The sequence below is a fragment of the Opisthorchis viverrini genome, assembly GCF_000715545.1.
Source record: "Opisthorchis viverrini unplaced genomic scaffold opera_v5_144, whole genome shotgun sequence".
NCBI lineage: Eukaryota > Metazoa > Platyhelminthes > Trematoda > Opisthorchiida > Opisthorchiidae > Opisthorchis > Opisthorchis viverrini.
In genome coordinates, this window is record NW_008751800.1 from 56,232 (window position 1) to 75,159 (window position 18,928).

General features: G+C 44.4%; 1 protein-coding gene across 1 annotated transcript in view; it reads right to left on the reverse strand.

Annotated features, from left to right (window-relative positions):
• Nucleotides 1-1,808: 1,808 nt before the first annotated feature.
• T265_06716 (hypothetical protein) overlaps nt 1,809-18,928 on the reverse strand; it is a gene marked incomplete at both ends in the record, with an annotated part of 30,058 nt that continues 12,938 nt past the window's right edge. The window contains 5 exons of the mRNA XM_009172053.1: nt 1,809-1,922; nt 2,023-2,195; nt 3,258-4,007; nt 9,525-9,998; nt 12,299-12,735. Coding sequence (XP_009170317.1) covers nt 1,809-1,922; nt 2,023-2,195; nt 3,258-4,007; nt 9,525-9,998; nt 12,299-12,735 — 1,948 coding nt within the window. The remainder of the gene's footprint in view (nt 1,923-2,022; nt 2,196-3,257; nt 4,008-9,524; nt 9,999-12,298; nt 12,736-18,928) is intronic.

An 18,928-nucleotide genomic window follows, 5' to 3' on the forward strand; every position in this document is an offset into this window, starting at 1 on the left:
ATAATGCTGGGATAAAACCCTATTTGGACACCTCCCAGACGAGATGAAGAAAGAGAGAACCATGTCAGATGATCTTCAGATTATGTTGCTCGTTTTTAGGTTCACCTGCGTGAAATTTTGGTGGCAGACGGACAAAATACTTGACAACCGCTACTGCCGCATTGTTCTTTAAAGAATGATAGTTCAAATTTGCACTTATTCGGTCTATACAGTCTGGTTAACAGTATTATGATCAAGAACACGAAGCTACAAGCATCGATGCTTCCGGAATCTCCTTATTAGGTCAGCAAATAGGTGTGGATTAAAATAATGGTGACATTCACAATGAGCAGTTAATATCATTTCCGTGGCTAAAAGTCAGGAGGAACAAAACAGATAATTATCAATTGGAAGAATAGGCCTCATCCAATTGGATAGAGAGCGATCACCATCTTCTATCCAATTAGATTAAACTTGTCCTTTTACCACTTAAATGTCTGCTCCTGTTTTATTTTCATGATCCATTGATATTGACTGTTCAGTGCGAGCACGAACACTAGTTTAGCTGCTGGACCTAGCAAAAAGATTCCGAAAAAAATGAATATTCGTGTTGTTTTGTGTAGTTATCCAGCGAACGATATCGATGCTTGCCAATCAGTCTGTTTGGTCGGCAAGCTGTTCCGCGAATGTGAATACCACCTGAAGCAGCGCAAAACGTTTGGGGTGTGACTAAAACACCCATTTAGGCTATTGTACCAGGCTACCTGTCGCCAGAGTTGACTGGAAACAGCGACCGGAGACGTATGAACGAAGTTGGTTGAAAATTCGATCGAAAATCTTTCCCAAGAGTTCTTATCTTGAGAAGGGCTCAAGTTCGCATACGATTTCGACTGACGTAAGTTCAGCACGTAGCATGTTTCGGGAGTAGCATGCGAGATGGCTCAAGTGGTTAGGGCGCGAATTCACTGACCGGAAGGTTCGTGGTTCGAACCCAACCTCTACCTCTCGATTTCCCGTCTAGGCTTGGGGAACCTGGCAATATCCCAGCCCTCGTGCTTCCTTCGGGTGGCATGGCAACTAGGCACCGGAGGGGTGTTACAGCTGAACGTTTTTTATTTAGCACCATGCATATAAAATTAACCTGAGTATACAACCGACATTAAGCTGCAGTCGTCGGCACGCGTTGAAGCCGAGAAGATTAGGGAAAGCCGATGGTCTTATTGGCGCCATGTATATCATATGAGTTAATTTTGGAGGTTTTCTCCCGCACAGAACGCGCCCTATTGCCATAAATGGAGACTTGACAGTGAGGCAGTCACAAACGAAGTAAATCATGTTTTTGTGTAAGGACTTGTCCTCCAAAAACTAATCAACATATGCTCATGAGGTAGAGTCTGAAAGAGTGCGTTCGAATTCCCCTCAGAATCAAAGCATCGACGAATCCGAGCAACCAAAAAATAGCTGCAAACTGTACATCATTTGTTCCATCAGATGTATTTGGCTTAAGAAGACGACAAACCGAAGTGCGCCTTTATTGTTGGAGATGTCGATTCTGCTCCAATTCCCGTAGTATACTTGTGATGGCCGGACGAAGCCATTCTCACGGGAATGGTAACAAGACTGATCCTACGGATATTGACTCGTAGGTCCGTTTATTTGGAACAAAACAAAGTCAGCTTGACTCGTGAGATATTCCGGACAAGTCTACACAATGGCACGGCGTTCCAGCCTATCTGAATGAGGTTCGAGAAATCAGTAGTACAAAGTTTGTAGGAATCTGTTTGGGATGGTAATCTTGCGACTTCCGTAGGTGATTCGATAGTGACAAGCTAAGAAGAAATAAAATCTGGATACATTTCGGAGAAAACATTTGGAATATTCAGATAGAATCGTGCCATTGTGTGCGTGACAGAAAGTGTTGGGAGAAAAATAGGATCTCTGAACTGAGTTGGATAAGCGGAGATCGAGAAATTAGATGTTGGGGTGTCCACAGAATGCGGGCAATAGAACAANAGCACGTGAACACGTCCTTTCCCTACAAACTTTTCCGAACAAAAATAGACAATGAAAAGTCAGCAGCTGTTTGGAGCGCCACATGGCTCGTTTTGAAAGGTAGGGAGAAACATGAGAAAGGAATGTGGATCCACTGGGGATGGAGTTATGGCGCGCCCAACTGCCAAAATGCCTGAAACTGGACAACGGATTGGACGAAGCATCTGAGTGAAATGAATAGGACCAGTAGGTTGGGTCGTAGTGGGCATGTGAAATACTGGACGAGGAGAATGTCTGGGAGAACCAGTGCGGGAAAGACGAGAACGGGGTTTGTCATGGCAAGGACTGAAGGAATCAGGATTCAGCACCGACAGGGTTGACAGATGAGGGTGGCCAGTTGACGATACGTCGGACGGGAGGGTAGGCTATGTAAGACGAAGTGTCGGCATGAGCACAGTTAGACGGAGTTGATTGAGGGGGGTACTCGGCTGCACAATAGAACGTGAATTACAGATCAATGAATAGCAAATAACGGGTGATTTGAAAACAAATTTGCATGAAGGACATTACCAGAAACAAAAAGGTCATTGATAATCTAACTGAAACAGATTCCAAGAAAGGATCATTCTAAAAATAGCACAAAATGAAAATGTACTGGACTTCGTCGTTGTAAACCACAGCCATATCGGCTTGCTTGTCATACTTATTCCAACTAAACTATCCCTGAGAATGGACGATGACCAGAATGCGACTGATATCGACTAGTCATATTTAGCATCGTCTTCAGTCAAGCACCTAAAGGATCAACATAGCTTACCGAGGAAGGCGAATGGTATCGACAGTGGTCAGGATTCCACTGCCATACCATTCGGTCAGGATGCAAACTGCTTCGAAAACAGTAGCCCTTCCAGTTTTGCTGCTCTATACACTTTTCAATTCGAGTCATCTCGCAAAACTAAACACTCCCTTTATGACGGTCTTATTGCGAATACCTCAGCCACGGTCGATTATATAAAAGTGATTTCAAACTCTATGGGATATCACGAATCAGTGCGTTTTGGAAAGGTGCTTGGAACCTCACCATTGCTTGTCAGATATCACCGTTTGCCAGTCCTTAAACATTGGAGATTTATCGTAAAAAATGACTTCGCTTATAGGATAAGAAACACCGGTGTTGCTGTTGACGTGAAGGATGACAATGACTGCAAACGTTTCAACATCTGACGGATTCCGTTCAGAGGGGAAACTATGAAGTACAATGGAAATATCTTTGAAGAAAAACTCACTTTTGCAAGGCTTTGGAAGTGAACCTCCTACAACGAACCTTGGGTTTATGGGTAGTCGTACAGTTTCTGATGCAACAATACTCAAGCTAGTCGGCTCAGAAGATGGTCTAGCAGTGGGCGGCTGTAGCAACTGGGTCCTAAGTTGAGAAACTTTGTGATTTGGTATCGATTGGGATTTCGATGTCAAGGGCTTCTCGGTGGCCTTGTCAGTAGAACCGGGGGGACATAGATGATTGTCCGCTTCTGTAATAGCATTGGATGAGGGATTGGGACACACAATCCAACTGTTGTCAGGTCGAAGACGTAAGGTGGATGTTTGGTTGGACCGAGCTCGGACCGACTGTGTTCGACCGATAGGACTGACTTGTCCGATGGTCGGCGGATTTCGAGCCGATCGGAATATCCCCGTGGTAGGTGGGGTATCCTGAGCACTAGCAGAGTCACGTCGCTTACTCCAGTATGTCATTCGTTCGAAAGCTGCCCCAGATGTACAGGATGAGGGGACGGCGGCTGACGGAGTGAGTGTTATCTGCTCTTTCACAGGTGTCTGGCCAGCAGACCGAGTCAGGCGACTGGTAACGAGTTCTATTTGAGGACTTCCACCGACTAACGAGTTAGAGCATCCAGGTAGAATGAGGTGACGGTGGGGAGACTGTGGTGAAGCACGAGGGCACGGAGCACACGTGACCTGATTTGGACGTTTGGGCGTGGTGTTACTGCAGATCAATGAGGACTGGATTGTACAGGGTTCTAAAGTAGATTCCATAGGAAAATGAGAGCAAATGATGAGGAAGTGAAACAACCAAAGTTGTCATTTTAGATTCAGGTAAAAACTTAACCAATCAACACAACAATTTACCTCCAGGTATCTCCGATCGCACAGTAGATGCTTGCACTGACGACTCAACATCACAACCTAGAACCTCAGGGTTGCACCTCTTATTTATCTCGGCCTACCTGCGGATAAAAAACATCGAATCCTGGTCAATCACTCTGGTTAAGTCAGTGAGCCGGGTTCATTATTTTCAGGCCCGTCTGACCCTTCATAATCTCTCCATATTTGGACCCCCACCTGTCCACAGCCCGCTATATGTCCCTAATGTATACTCCGTTCCTGGACTGGTATTATCTTGCAACCCCTTCCGGGCTGCAAATCTAAAATGCCTCGTGAAAACCGCTTTCAAAAAGGATAGCTTCCAAGTTTGATTTCGAAAATGCCTCGTAGCAGCACAGAATTTTTCTTTCAGGCGAAGCACAAGTTAGTCATGAGGTGGTCATGGTCACGAAAGGGGGCCGCTTCTCATTTTTCTATTAACAAGGACGTTCAGGAGAAGTTCACCCGTCTCAAAGCATCTTAACTTTACCGCCACCAACGCCAAAATGGAAGATGTTCTTCAGAGATGCCGTCCCTGCCACCAGAAAACCACAGTCGGATACGTCCTCTGCGTTACTCAAGGCATGCTCACCAATAACTTTCCTTCTTGATCGAAACGATGTTTCCGCTCTCTTGTTTTTCCGGAACTATAACTCGTTCTCACGCCCTCTGCATCACCCCTTCCCACATCGTCCAACTTTTCACATTCGTGAAAGCTTGCACCTCAACATATCGAGTCACATTGTGTTCTTATACCGTCTAGTTTATTTTAATACAGGGGGTCTCTGACAACACATCGTCTGTGTTGTGTTTAAGTGTATCAAAAATAGGTGGATAAGTAGTTAGGTGGGAAATACCGGAAGTGGAGTGGTGATTCGTGACCCGACTGGTACGACTGGGTTAGATATCACAGAGAATGGGTTTGGACGCCGCAAACTCAAGCCAACACAAGCGGGAATGATCAGTACGCCTCCTGGAGGTGACGTGATTTCTCAATGAGTGTCCAATGTTCTGTGGAAGCGAACATCACGAACTGATTCAGACCTCAACCTATGTGGGATTTTAGCGCACATTACACCATGGCCAGGCCACGGCTTCCATGTACAACACAGCTCCTAACCTGAAACAGGCGGGGATCGAGCGTTCTAGCTCAACGTCACAATTGAAGCCATAACCAGAACTTTTGAAAGAAAGGTAGGGGAATATCAGAACAGAAAAGCTGAGCATTCAAAATCTTTAATCGCGCGCATTTTTCTGCCTATGCAAAAAGCGAACAATGATAGCCATTTTTCACATTCACCAACTAGATCTCTAAAAGACACAATGATCTGTGCTCCTCTGTCCCTGAGTTTCCGTCAACCTCATGTTCTACAGTGCCCAGTATGGTAAACGGCCGTAGAGAAGTTTTGCTGTGCTTCAATTTCCTAAATATTAGCCAAAACTAGTAAAGAGAAGTGCTTGGTGATGCGTGCTCCGTTGACGAATATTAAAAACTACAGGTTTATTTGAGCCACAAGCGTGATTACGTTAAGTCTCTCATACACACACAACAGCTGAGTAAACAACTTAATGATTTGATCCGCCTATTTGCCTTACCTTGTAACGAGTAAGCACAAGCAAGCTCGGTCCCAAACAGGTGGATTATGTCCCCTCATGTTCTAGGTTTGCTTGGTTATCACTGTTAGGCTGGACAGTGATTTTGATTTCAACACCCATGGTGTTTCGAACCGTTTAAACTATTCCCCAAAAAGGCACAAAGACCGTTTATGATTGGAGCACACACTAAACGGTATTGCGCGGTCCTACGAAGAATCGAACCTCTATCTGTTTGTCTACTTTATTTGGAAAGTTTATTGAAGAACAGGTCATGAAACAACACACCCATCACATGTCCTGACTATTCCTTCCAAACAAATTTGCTGTATGTCTTGTATTCGTGCCACGTAACCGTACTTTACCAATCGAAGCGACATCGGGGCTGGACACCAAACCGATACACTGTAGGGTGGAATCGGGTCACTCGTACTATCAGGCATGAAGGTTGTATGGCTCCATCCCGGATGCGGGCGCTCGATATGACGATGGAACGAGCCAGTGAGGATTCCCTGCACTAGCTATATACCTCAGTTGATGAGTTGAGGATTTTGCACTCCAAGGTATCCGAGCGCAACTCACATAACTTCAAGAGTAAAGTTTCGAAGCTCGGCAACCCAGACTGAAACATTTTGCTCTATACTCTATGTGTTAGGTTTCTTAATATGCCTAATGGAGAAGTTCAGCTGCGCCGTACAGAACAAAATCAAATAAGAAACGGGATTGGGATGATCGGTAGGAGCATATGATAGATACAGATTACAATGCTTCATGCTCTGTGACGCAAAAGTACAGGCTGTTTGTGATAACGAGGTTTTAAAAAGCGTTCAGTGAGGTAGTAAATTAGATTCGTCGCTTAGACACATTTACCAAATACCAGCAGAAACTTTCAACACTCATTCAGATGCATGTCAGTGGCGAACGGCCCATGTGGATTTTTCCCCTAACTAGTGTGCTGCTTGCCAGGACTTGCATTAAGGGATGGGACGAAAATTACTCGTGACAACAGACCTCAGCGAAGCACACATTCCGCAGCAAGCAAAATGAGGCCAACCGACCTACTGGATTCTCGTTACAGCCAACGTTCAATAGGTCTCTTAGACTGCTAATAAAAGAGTGGAATGAGCGGAGAACCTATAAAAGAGAGGCGACTTATTAGGCGGCTCGACCACCTGTGAAATAAAGATGCCCATTCCCGTGCATTAAGTTACACACAGCGTAGGAGACGCGCGAACGCACCAGGTTTTGCCATATGTTATGAACAAGCACTGCGAGCAATCAAGATAGCGGGGTAAGTTTGGAGTGCCTCTCATCCCGATGAATTGGGGAGCGCTTACACAAAAGTGGGATTGGCATCGCAGAAGGATAGCGACCAACGAGAAACCATTGTCAAAATAAGCCGAAATGCATGATATTCAGCTTCATTAGGGTAAGGATTTGACTGACTCTGAGCTAACTTAGAATAGCCTGAATTTTGTATGCTGTTTCTAGGATTGGATAGAAAGATGATCAATGGTGTTCTGCACGAAAAGCAACTGATATTCATAATCAAGATCAAGAAGAGAGCTGTGTGGACAAAAGCAGGTGAGGTCTGTTTCGTTAAATAAAGCATCCGGTACGAAAACGACATTTGAATTGAATATGAATATTGAGAACCCAAATATGTGCATCAGGTGATTTCAATCGAGGCATCATAATGCGACTCTCATAGGCGGCTCGAAAGAAGTGAGTAATTTCCACCAAGTACCGAGTGAAAAATGTTAGGAACCGGTTGAACAGTAACCAGTGTTTACCTAACTGCTCAGAAATAAACCATTTGCCAATCAACAATCCAGTACTTCACGGCAGCGTGTGTTCCATTGATCCACAAGAGACCCGTGTATTTGCACAAACTTTCAACTACACTGACCATGCTTGGGTCAGTATTAACCGGATCATTGACGTCACTCGGTTCGCGTCATCCTGATTCTCAGCTGTTTCCCAGCATATGGAGTATCAACCATATTTAGAATGCGGTGCTTCTACGTCGCGTGCTTTTCATACAGCTTTGACTATGCACGAGTATTAGGACCTATATACTCAACAAATCGGTAAAAGAACCGGGGTTTACGTCAATAGACCATCAGAATTTTTCCAGATGTTCTCACGAGAAATATTCGCAGTTTGTTTTGGACCCGAGCACCACCGCCAGTTAACCGAGTCACTTGAATCAGGGATGCGTACTTTCATTGTCTTACATCCTGGGGTCTAGGTAATTGTCTTACTGGGGGTTAGTTCCGAAGACAATATAGACGACACTCGAAGTTGTATGGTCACGAGCGTACCTGCTGTAAAACAAAGTTCTTGGATCGCTATCGTATGCACCGACAGGCTCAAAATCTCATAATTCACATTTTACTAGTGCTCATATAATATGCTAGTCTCAAGCATCTTGCAATCCAAAGGGACGACGCACTTCTTCATACGATTATCGTTTGGTAAGCCTACGCGCACGTGGTAGATGGGCTAGTCGAGAATGGTAGTGAATTCCAGTATTCGTAAATTAGTTACTTCCCATTGAAGGAGAGCTTAAGCACCAGTCAGCATGGTCGCTTTGTGTATGAATTGGTCTACAAATCCCCATTCTTAAGCGAGTTCCCCGACGAAAGCACCAAACATAAGCTACCTAGCGGAGAGAACCAATTTTGCACAACAAAATTATTGGCTGTCAATTTGTCGAAATATGGGTAGGTTGGGCGCGTTTCATCATGATCATCAAAGACAGCAACATCAGTGTTGGTACTGATGCTTCACTGCCGTATGGTTGTACGAGGGCTGGGATACTGTCAGGGCGCCCACACCTAGACAGAAGGACGATTAGTGTCCTCAACCAAAGCCTTTGGCTCAAAAGCCTAACCGCAAGGTAGCGGTGTTTGGCGGGAAATGCAAATGCATTACCATTTCTACGGAACAAGTCGCCACATGTTCCAACCCCCAACCTGGAGGGCCAGGAGACTGTGTTCGTCAGACCTCTAACCATTGACCAACCTGGTATGAGAGACTCTGTGAGTGTCGCGGGACACTCTCCAGTATAGCTCAATGGATCGCTGAGGTGCGCAAACCGTCACACCACGGTAAGGTCCAGTCTCTTCGTGACGGACCAGTCTCTTCGTATTGCGTCGAGTGGCGGGCAGATGTGCCTACAAAGGTATGAAGCTTCGTATGCAAGTTCGCGCCTGTAAACACTCGTGCATACAGGAGCTCATGTAGTGTATTTAGGTTCAGCTGCCGGCCGGCCAAAGAAAGAAATCCGAATGCCACTTCATGATAGCTTCGGCCTCGGCCAAAACAGACTAATTTGAGGTGTTAATACTGATCTTCCAACGGTTCGGCATCAGAATACAGTACTGTACCAACGCGTTAGCGGAATGAATAGAGTGACCTACAAATTCACGGGATGCCATTAACTTGCATTTTAGAGTTTCGATATCCTTTTGAGAGGGGTTGTTCGGGGGTCTGTGTGTGGTTTCGTTTGTCCAATTTACCGAAGTGTTCTAGTGATAATCTTGCTGACGAGCTACGGTGAGTCCGAAAACATCCACAACTAAGGAATTTCTTCGGTTAGAGCCCACGCAGCCCGGTTGTTAATTACTATGCAAGCAATCACTCAAGTGGAAAAGCGGAACCCTAGGATCCCTTAGCCGACTTAAAGCAACCATTGGATAATATCGCATAGGAAGTGTGGAAATTAAGACAGACGGTACGGAATGATAAATGACCTAATCATTTCAAAACGGTTGATCAGTGAACTGTCAACCAACCTGCTAATTTGCAAGCCATCTTGAATACATAGAAGGGCCGAACGGATTCCACCAGACGAAGCTCATTAGCGGAGTTTCTGGAAGTCAAAGGTAACACTGTCTCCGTCGAATCCGCATGTCGCTCGACGCCTGTGTACAATAATGACGGGGAAGATATGATCGGAAGCGCTAGTTGGGCTAAATGTTGATGTACGTGGATGTGGCATTCCAATGGTGAGTTCGCCCGTTCGGTGGGGAGTGAACCGGGTGCTATCAACAATGGCTCCACAATGGGCGGAATAGAAATTTCCTCAATAGTTTCGATGGGTTCGGAAAAGCCCGCACTGACATCCCCAAAACGTAACTGTGGCAGCGATTTGACCGACATTTTCGTTACCAGCCCAATGTCTCCTTGGTTCACATTCTCTACAAGATCGGGATGCCACTGACGAAGACAATGGGAATTCTGAGCCAGAACAATAGCTGATCGGTCCGCTGAGAGAAATAGATAAGTTAGAATAAATACCGTTAAGGAAGTCCGGGTGAATCGGGTCAAATACCTGAATGACACTTTCAGCTCCCGAACAATGAGAACACAAATCAACATATCTGAAGAAAAATATGGCAACAATATGGAAATGTAGTCCTGTAACCCAAAAAAGACATGAACTGGGAGTTTTACAAACACCCCTTTCTAGTGAACAGCTTGTCTGGATCAAGTCGGATTAGGTTAGACTCCAAAAAGTTGGCTAGTAAATTCAAGACTACGCCTTTTGCTCCAATTACTGCCGTAACGGGTCAACTTGGGTGTATCCTGTATTGAATTCTGTGAGGAGGGGGGTTGACGGGACTTAGCGATGCCTCATTTCTGATTAGACTGTATGGTAGTAACTTGCGATCGAAAGATGGTCAGGGTCCAACTGAGTTCCGATGACTATAATTATTTTCAACCAAAAGAACACCAGAAAAGTGGTGTTCAACCCACCTCCTGAGAGGTTACGCACTAGATCGCAGATAATGAAGAATGTAGCTGTGGACTCCGGAGAGTGAGTAGTTGAAACATGAGCACAGGATTGTATACGAATAAATACGTTCCAACCGCGAATCCATCGATCAAATGTCTGCAGTTTGACAGCAAGTTGCAGGAGAAAGGACTGGAGAGTAGTGTCCTTGGTTGGTGCATAAAATTAGCTGCCACGACTATCCTAGCAGGCTATAACACAGGTGGGCGGTAACCAAGGTTGGCGACTGCGTTTCCAACAAAAGACGAGGAAGTTATAGCAAGTTATGAGTGTCGCAAGGGACTCATGGGCAGATGGGTACATAGAATATGGCCTAGAGAAAATAAACCATCATCTTGGTTTACGCAGTAACGCACTGGCGGACAAACACCTAAGTCATTATGAAAGTGGTGGTTGTACCGACATTCAGGGTTTTTCCGTTGGGTATTAAGTTTCCCGGTAGCTGTATAGCATTTGCACGTTCTAGCGAACTCTGCAATGGCTCATATCACTGCCATAGGTACAGGACTACTGCACTGATCAACAACATACAACTCCGTTGGTTATGTACCCTCTAAAGATAAGCAGAGGATTTCCAGTAAATGGGTGAAGACCGTTACCAGAGAGAGAGAGAGACCAACTTCAACCATGAACTTGGGGTCAAACAGGTGACCCACACACGACATCCCTTCTACTAACTGCATATTACATGTGCATTCCATTCGATTCCGAAAGTTGGAATATTCACAAGCTCTTGAGCACGACTGACCTCAAGGTGCTTAAAGTGTAACGGGCGAGGACGATCGATAGACACCTACTGTGAACAGCATGACATTTTAGATGGTCCTCTAAGATACAAGTGAACGAACTCTATAAACCCCAAATATTCTACTGGAATAGATGAGGGTTAAATTCGAAGGACACTGAAGAGGTTGAAAGTAGCACGGTAAACCAGCGATTAAAATTTATGAAACACACGAACATCTTCACCCTGACAAACACGACTCATGATCTGCCAGTCCTGGTGAAAAATATCACACAGCAAGTGAGGAAACCTTCGTTACGCAATGCACATGTAAGCGTTAGATGGGAAGCTTGAGTAGGTAGTTTGAAATAAAGAGCGAATGCCTGGGAATGAAATTGAATCCGCTTGCTTGCTGAACTCTCGGGAGACTAATCCACATCAACCTGATGCACATGAACCTCATATACATAATTTGGCGCCTGACAACCGTGATTATTAACACTAAACTCCTTGCACAAGTTCCATAATAGGTTGGATGCTAACCTCGTCCAGATGAAGAACGGCACCGGTTTCGAACAGACCTAAAGCAACAGGACTCTGATGTGATCTACAGATTGTGGTGGATCGTCGTAATCAAGGCGCGGGAACGTGACTCAGGACAGTAGATTACATAATAGAACACTCGCTTTTTCGTGAGTTGGATTGCCGTTACAAAAGCTCACGTTCTCGTTGCTTTCATACAAAAGTGGATTCATGTACAGAAGTTAATGAATCCCCATCTTCCGTGCACCGTTACTAAGTAGCCAGGTGTTTAGGCAATATAGATTATTGCGATGTACAAGTAGTGTATTATTGTTCGATGTTCATCAAGGCGTGAAATCTTACAATACTGAAACCAAGGACGTGTGACGCCCATTGAAAGTAGAGTCCACTAGGTCGATAGGGGACCTAGTGACCCATGGTCCTAGCAGCTGTTGATGCAAGCAACAACATGAACATGAAAGAATTGAGCACAGATGAAACTGTTGGAAATGAGTTCTAGAACCTACCATACGTCAGCTGGCTAACATCTTTACCCCCCAAGTCCCAGACTCGGTATGGTCCGAAATCTCTGACGCCCGGCTGACTGGAAGGATCAGCCGGTAGCGTGAATGGAGCACAGGGGTCTGCCTCAATCAGGGCTAAAACGTCACGGAGTCCGGGTGACTGGCTGCACTGTTTGTAAGCGAATAACTCGACCTCTAAATCCACCGAACTGCTAGTTCGAGTATCTGAAGAACTGGAAGATAACGCAGGTGTTGGCGTTGACGCTGAAGACCGAGGGGGTAGATCCTCTGTGCAGGACGGAGGTCCCTCAGGATTTCGGCTAGCCGTGTCAGACACGGCCGTATTAGGCGACGATTCGGGAACTAGATAGGGTATGGGATTGGGTGATCGACCAAATTCCGCGGGTTCCTTACAAAAAATGGGCTTGTGACGGTTGGAGCTAAAATGAACGAGTAAGTTCAGAATAAAAAGTTAAAATGTGCAGACAAGTCAGTTGACTTAACCATGGGAAATTTAGTTAACTAATGTGATATCATTTATTTAAAAACACAAGATCAAACTATAGGTCCCGACACCAAGGAATTGAACTGGTTCCGTCTTCAGTAAGTTTAGGACAAAATTCCGCTTTCCCATATCCAAATACAACATACAGTTGGTCTGTCTGCAACCTCCTACACCCACAAAACGGTGCGCTGAAAAGCTAGGATGAAAAGAGCTTCAGGCACGACCAATCGGCTAAGGCTTACACAGTTCAAGTTACTTTCAAATATTGAGCTCGGTCTCATCTATGTTTGGGCAGCTTAGTGGCACGGTATCGTTCTTCGAAAAAGATTCTTGAGGTGAAACAAGCCGCAGGAAAAGAGAAACCGTTTGTGGGCTGTCTCAGCAACCTCATGAGCGAAGTGCTTCGTCAGGAAAAAAGATGCTGCCTGGTTCCGAAATTGGCTTTCCACGAAAAAAATCACCATGTAATTTTACTACGCTAGTCAACCAGGCTTACTAGTCGACCGTTAAGTTGAATAGTTATGACTGGTACAGTACTATGATAGATTAACCGGCTCTCCTCGACTGAACTTCCCTTGCCGGATAAATTGACCAAGAATACGTAGACACATGATTGAAATTCATAAAGATGAAGCATAGGATATAACGCACGATGGCTCGATATTGACAGTCAGGATTGCCTTCATTATCACCCTACAATCCATCGCTATCGAAAATCATTCGAGTTTCGCTAAATGCTACAAAAGTAACATTTGTTTTAAAACAGATGACAAATGATGAAGAACACCACACAATTATGCCATGTTATTCTGGTGAGCACAAAATACTCCTACAACGGAAGATTTATTACGTCAGGCAGAAAGCGGGTGACGTCACCCACCCACAGAAAAGCGCGGTACCCAAAAGTGTCTCTTAAAAGGGACATTGTCTTGTAGTCCTTCTGCTGTGCCGTTAGATTAAATCTATGTGAAGAGGCCACCTATTTTGGCTTCTCTTCTCTCTGCAAAGGGACATGGTGTCGTAAAGTTATTTCACATAACTGTCAATAATGAAGGCCAACTACAGAAGCCACTTTGGACAGTGATTGGAAAACACAAATCTTTCTTGTTCAGTTTCGTCTTCTGTCCATGGTACAGCCTTCGTCATGTATGTGGGGAGGTGAAGCACAGATATCCCTAATTGATTTAACGTTGCAAGCCTTTAACGTCGGCAGGCAGTGGTGGGCCATCCAATACAGAATCAAACATTAATCATTCAAATGTATACCCACTGTCTTATCCGATCGGTAAGCTTGGTCGAATGCCAAATTGGTCCATGAGGTTACCATGCTAACCTGTACAACTGGTCTAGATGCCGATTGTGCTAAACCTGAAAAAAAACAGTTTGCAGTATCTGTCTCTCATGGGCTTGGTAACAATATGAATGACACGGAGTGGTACTCTCACCGGAATTGTGGAAGTGGTTGAGGTTGGCATTCTGATAAAGAGTAAACATTCCTTCGATCTTCACCTCTACCCGGAATACTATAAAGTACGTGGTTAGTCGCCCGATTACTCTACAGCTTATACATAGCAGGTCGAACAGGACAAAGAAGCGCTTGAACGAAGAACTTTCGTCGAACCATAACAGTGGAGCCTAACGGCAGAGGAAAATTAAGATTGCCACCAGGACTGTCAATAGTCGTAATAAATAGGCAATTTTGTCTTAATGAGCCTACAAGTCACATTTGTCAATCGCCCCATGCTGATTATGGAAGGTGCGGAAGCATAACATCTTTCATAATCCGTATGGTTGATCATTGTCAGCTTCGGTACGAACGAAAATTGATGGACTGTATGGGAGTAAATGGTTCACGAATAAATTGTAGAATGATTCACCACGACTGCCATTGTATACCTACTGGCAGGTGGAGGTGGAGCTCGTGAAGCATTCACCGTGAATTTCAGTTTTTTCATCAACAGTGTATCACATCTGCTAAACAAGATAAGTCCGAATGATTGCGGAACGTCCTCCATTGTGCTGCCATACCGACTAGTACAATCCACTATCTGGACAGAAGAATGTGATGGAGACAGGGCTTCTATCTCAGGAAGAAGTACAGTGATCCACTGATCACACTCCCCCACCCAGGAAGCCCATTTCACCCCGGTCTCTCGAGATTACGTTTGGAATTGGTAACAGTTGAGGGAACACTTGCAACTCCCAACAAAGACCAGGACGTATAGTTTGTGTTTTGAGTTGTACCACATTAAGGCACTGATCGAAGTGTAACGAGCTTGTTCCCAACACGGCTAAGGTTTCCAAACATGACTTTCAGCCATATGAACCTTAATCAATAGAGAGATGTCGAAAAACAGATGCTTTCAAAGAGGTTACTTCAAAAAGCGACCAAAAAACACATCCGCCATTAACAACCAAACAGATAGACCACGGCTGAGTTTGGCAGTTCGCAAAGTTGTGAAAACACAACAAAACACAAAAATCAAAGAAAAATCAAATCTAACATCATAAACAGCACAGATTGAAGACTAGTTACGCACCAAGTTCATTACATTCATAGAGGAATGTACGGAATTTTGCGTAATCTATCGATCCTGAAAATGTTTACCTCATCAGCTTTTTTGACTATTGCTCCCTCAGTTTACACATGATACGCTGGCACTAAAGCAGTGGAAATCACGCACTACAGTAAACTGTTACAAAACAATATCCTCAAGAGATCCTTCAGATTAAACGCCATACTCCTGGGGAATATACAGCACCACCCCCCGAAGGAACACTATTCCTCCGTCCGAGAAATTCATTACTTTGCTCTAAAATTACATACACTGCTTGATACTGGTTATCAAGTGCAGTGTCAAACTTCGAATGCTCCACACATCACCGAGGACGCAACTTCACTTCCCAGTGACAGAATTTCACGTAAACGATACCCTCATGGATTCTAAACACTTTCAAATGTCAACGAACACAATAAATCCACCAGAAATATGAGCCAGAGGCGAGTTTACTATTCAAGAAATTATCAATGTGAGATATGAATAGGAAGGTTGTTTTTTAGAGGGACGCAGTATCCTGTTGTGGTTCTGACCAAACATCAGTAGACGTATATGAATAAACTAATCACCTCACACCAAAAAAAGTGTGAAGAACGTTCCTGATCCGACACAGCGGATAAGATGTTGCCAATAAAACATGAGTTGGGAAGGTTGTTGTTGATTGGTTTAAGGAGCTATAAGGAGNAGGAACACTATTCCTCCGTCCGAGAAATTCATTACTTTGTTGTTGATTGGTTTAAGGAGCTTAACAGTGCCTCCTCGAACAACTAAATTAGCACTAAACACGGGGAGCATGGCTGTATACAATAAAACGCTCACTGGAAAAGGAATGTGCTTCGATAACAGCACTTGAACGTTAGCAATAAACGGACTCGGAACATTCCACTTTGTTGAGAGACACTTAGGAATTTTGATCTTTAGGTCTAGGACAGTGAAATTGCATGTGAAAGGTGTCTTGCATGAAACTCCGTGACAACTCAAGTCGGCATTTTGATGGACAAAGCCGGTCGTCAGTTTGTCGCAAACAGCCACGCAGTAAACGCAGTAATATACCCAGTTAGGAGCACTTTATTCCGGTCCCATGAGATAAGGTTTGATAATGAAGTTTCTTTCGAACCTGTGACAAACACCGCCGTTGAGGAAAATACTTTCCCCAGAGACCGGGATACGCAATCCGGGCACGTCAAATAGATATCTGAACAACGGCATGAATATAACACTGTTCCCATCAAGTGAATCCGGGTCACCTACCTTAATTTTCACCCATATCATCACCATCATCTTAAGCTGTGAAAACCGCATAGATGTTGCACAGTGGTTACGGCTGCAACAGTTCACCGACGATTAGGGGAAGTAGGGATGGATAGCGGTGTAACGATATAATTAGTGAGTGAATACAGGGATCTCAGTGGACTGTTCACCCATATGGCAAGCAACTACTACAAGTCCCCGCATGCCTTTACAAAGACCGGCTTTCAGAGGGAGACCACGCGTGACTGACATCTTGTCAGTTCATCCAAAAATCGACCAAGTATTCACAGTCACTACAGGTGGGTTTTATGAAAGAAACAACTTTCTTGGTTTAAGACCGTCTGAAACAACTGATAAGTGACCGCCTTAGAAGGACATAATTATGCATGTCTTCTCGAATGGTGAACAAACATTGGCAAATCAATTTCCAAGCTCGGCAAACGGGTCAAAAGCCGCCTGATCCATTACCGATTCAACATGATTGCCTGGTGCGAAATTTGTTCCGCAATGGACCAAACGGCTACTGTATATGGAATCATGAAATAGGAACAAGTTACGCACTAGGATACTAACGCGTTACGCACGACACGATGTGTGCCTTATGGACGGACAAGATGTCCACGATGCGACTGAGGCAGGCATGAGACTACCTGAGTGACTGGGGTATTGAAAAACCAGCCAGACTTTGAGGTTCCGTGATACAAAGGGTAGTTCGAGGCCTTATGAAGCTTGTATGATGTCTATATCAAGTCCCCGCTGATCACGCCAAAGGTCGTTCCATTTGATGCAAAGTTACCGNAACCTGAAAAAAACAGTTTGCAGTATCTGTCTCTCATGGGCTTGGTAACAATATGAATGACAGGGAGTGGTACTCTCACCGGAATTGTGGAAGTGGTTGAGGTTGGCATTCTGATAAAGAGTAAACATTCCTTCGATCTTCACCTGTACCCGGAATACTATAAGGTACGTGGTTTGTCGCCCGATTACTCTACAGCCTATACATAGCAGGTCGAACAGGACAAAGAAGCGCTTGAACGAAGAACTTTCGTCGAACCATAACAGTGGAGCCTAACGGCAGAGGAAAATTAAGATTGCCACCAGGACTGTCAATAGTCGTAATAAATAGGCAATTTTGTCTTAATGAGCCTACAAGTCACATTTGTCAATCGCCCCATGCTGATTATGGAAGGTGCGGAAGCATAACATCTTTCACAATCCGTATGGTTGATCACTGTCAGCTTCGGTACGAACGAAAATTGATGGACTGTATGGGAGTAAATGGTTCACGAATAAATTGTAGAATGATTCACCACGACTGCCATTGTATACCTACTGGCAGGTGGAGGTGGAGCTCGTCAAGCATTCACCGTGAATTTCAGTTTTTTCATCAACAGTGTATCACATCTGCTAAACAAGATAAATCCGAATGATTGCGGAACGTCCTCCATTGTGCTGCCATACCGACTAGTACAATCCACTATCTGGACAGAAGAATGTGATGGAGACAGGGCTTCTATCTCAGGAAGAAGTACAGTGATCCACTGATCACACTCCCCCACCCAGGAAGCCCATTTCACCCCGGTCTCTCGAGATTACGTTTGGAATTGGTAACAGTTGAGGGAACACTTGCAACTCCCAACAAAGACCAGGACGTATAGTTTGTGTTTTGAGTTGTACCACATTAAGGCACTGATCGAAGTGTAACGAGCTTGTTCCCAACACGGCTAAGGTCTCCAAACATGACTTTCAGCCATATGAACCTTAATCAATAGAGAGATGTCGAAAAACAGATGCTTTCAAAGAGGTTACTTCCGGAAGCGACCACAAAAACACATCCGCCATTAACAACCAAATAGATAGACCAGGGCTGAGTTTGGCAGTTTACAAAGTTGTGAAAACATAACAAAACACAAAAATCAAAGAAAAATCAAAGCTAACATCATAAACAGCACAGATTGAAGACTAGTTACGCACCAAGTTCATTACATTCATAGAGGAATGTACGGAATTTTGCGTAATCTATCGATCCTGAAAATGTTTACCTCATCAGCTTTTTTGACTATTGCTCCCTCAGTTTACACATGATACGCTGGCACTAAAGCAGTGGAAATCACGCACTACAGTAAACTGTTACAAAACAATATCCTCAAGAGATCCTTCAGATTACACGCCATACTCCTGGGGAATATACAGCACCACCCCCCGAAGGAACACTATTCCTCCGTCCGAGAAATTCATTACTTTGTTGTTGATTGGTTTAAGGAGCTTAACAGTGCCTCCTCGAACAACTAAATTAGCACTAAACACGGGGAGCATGGC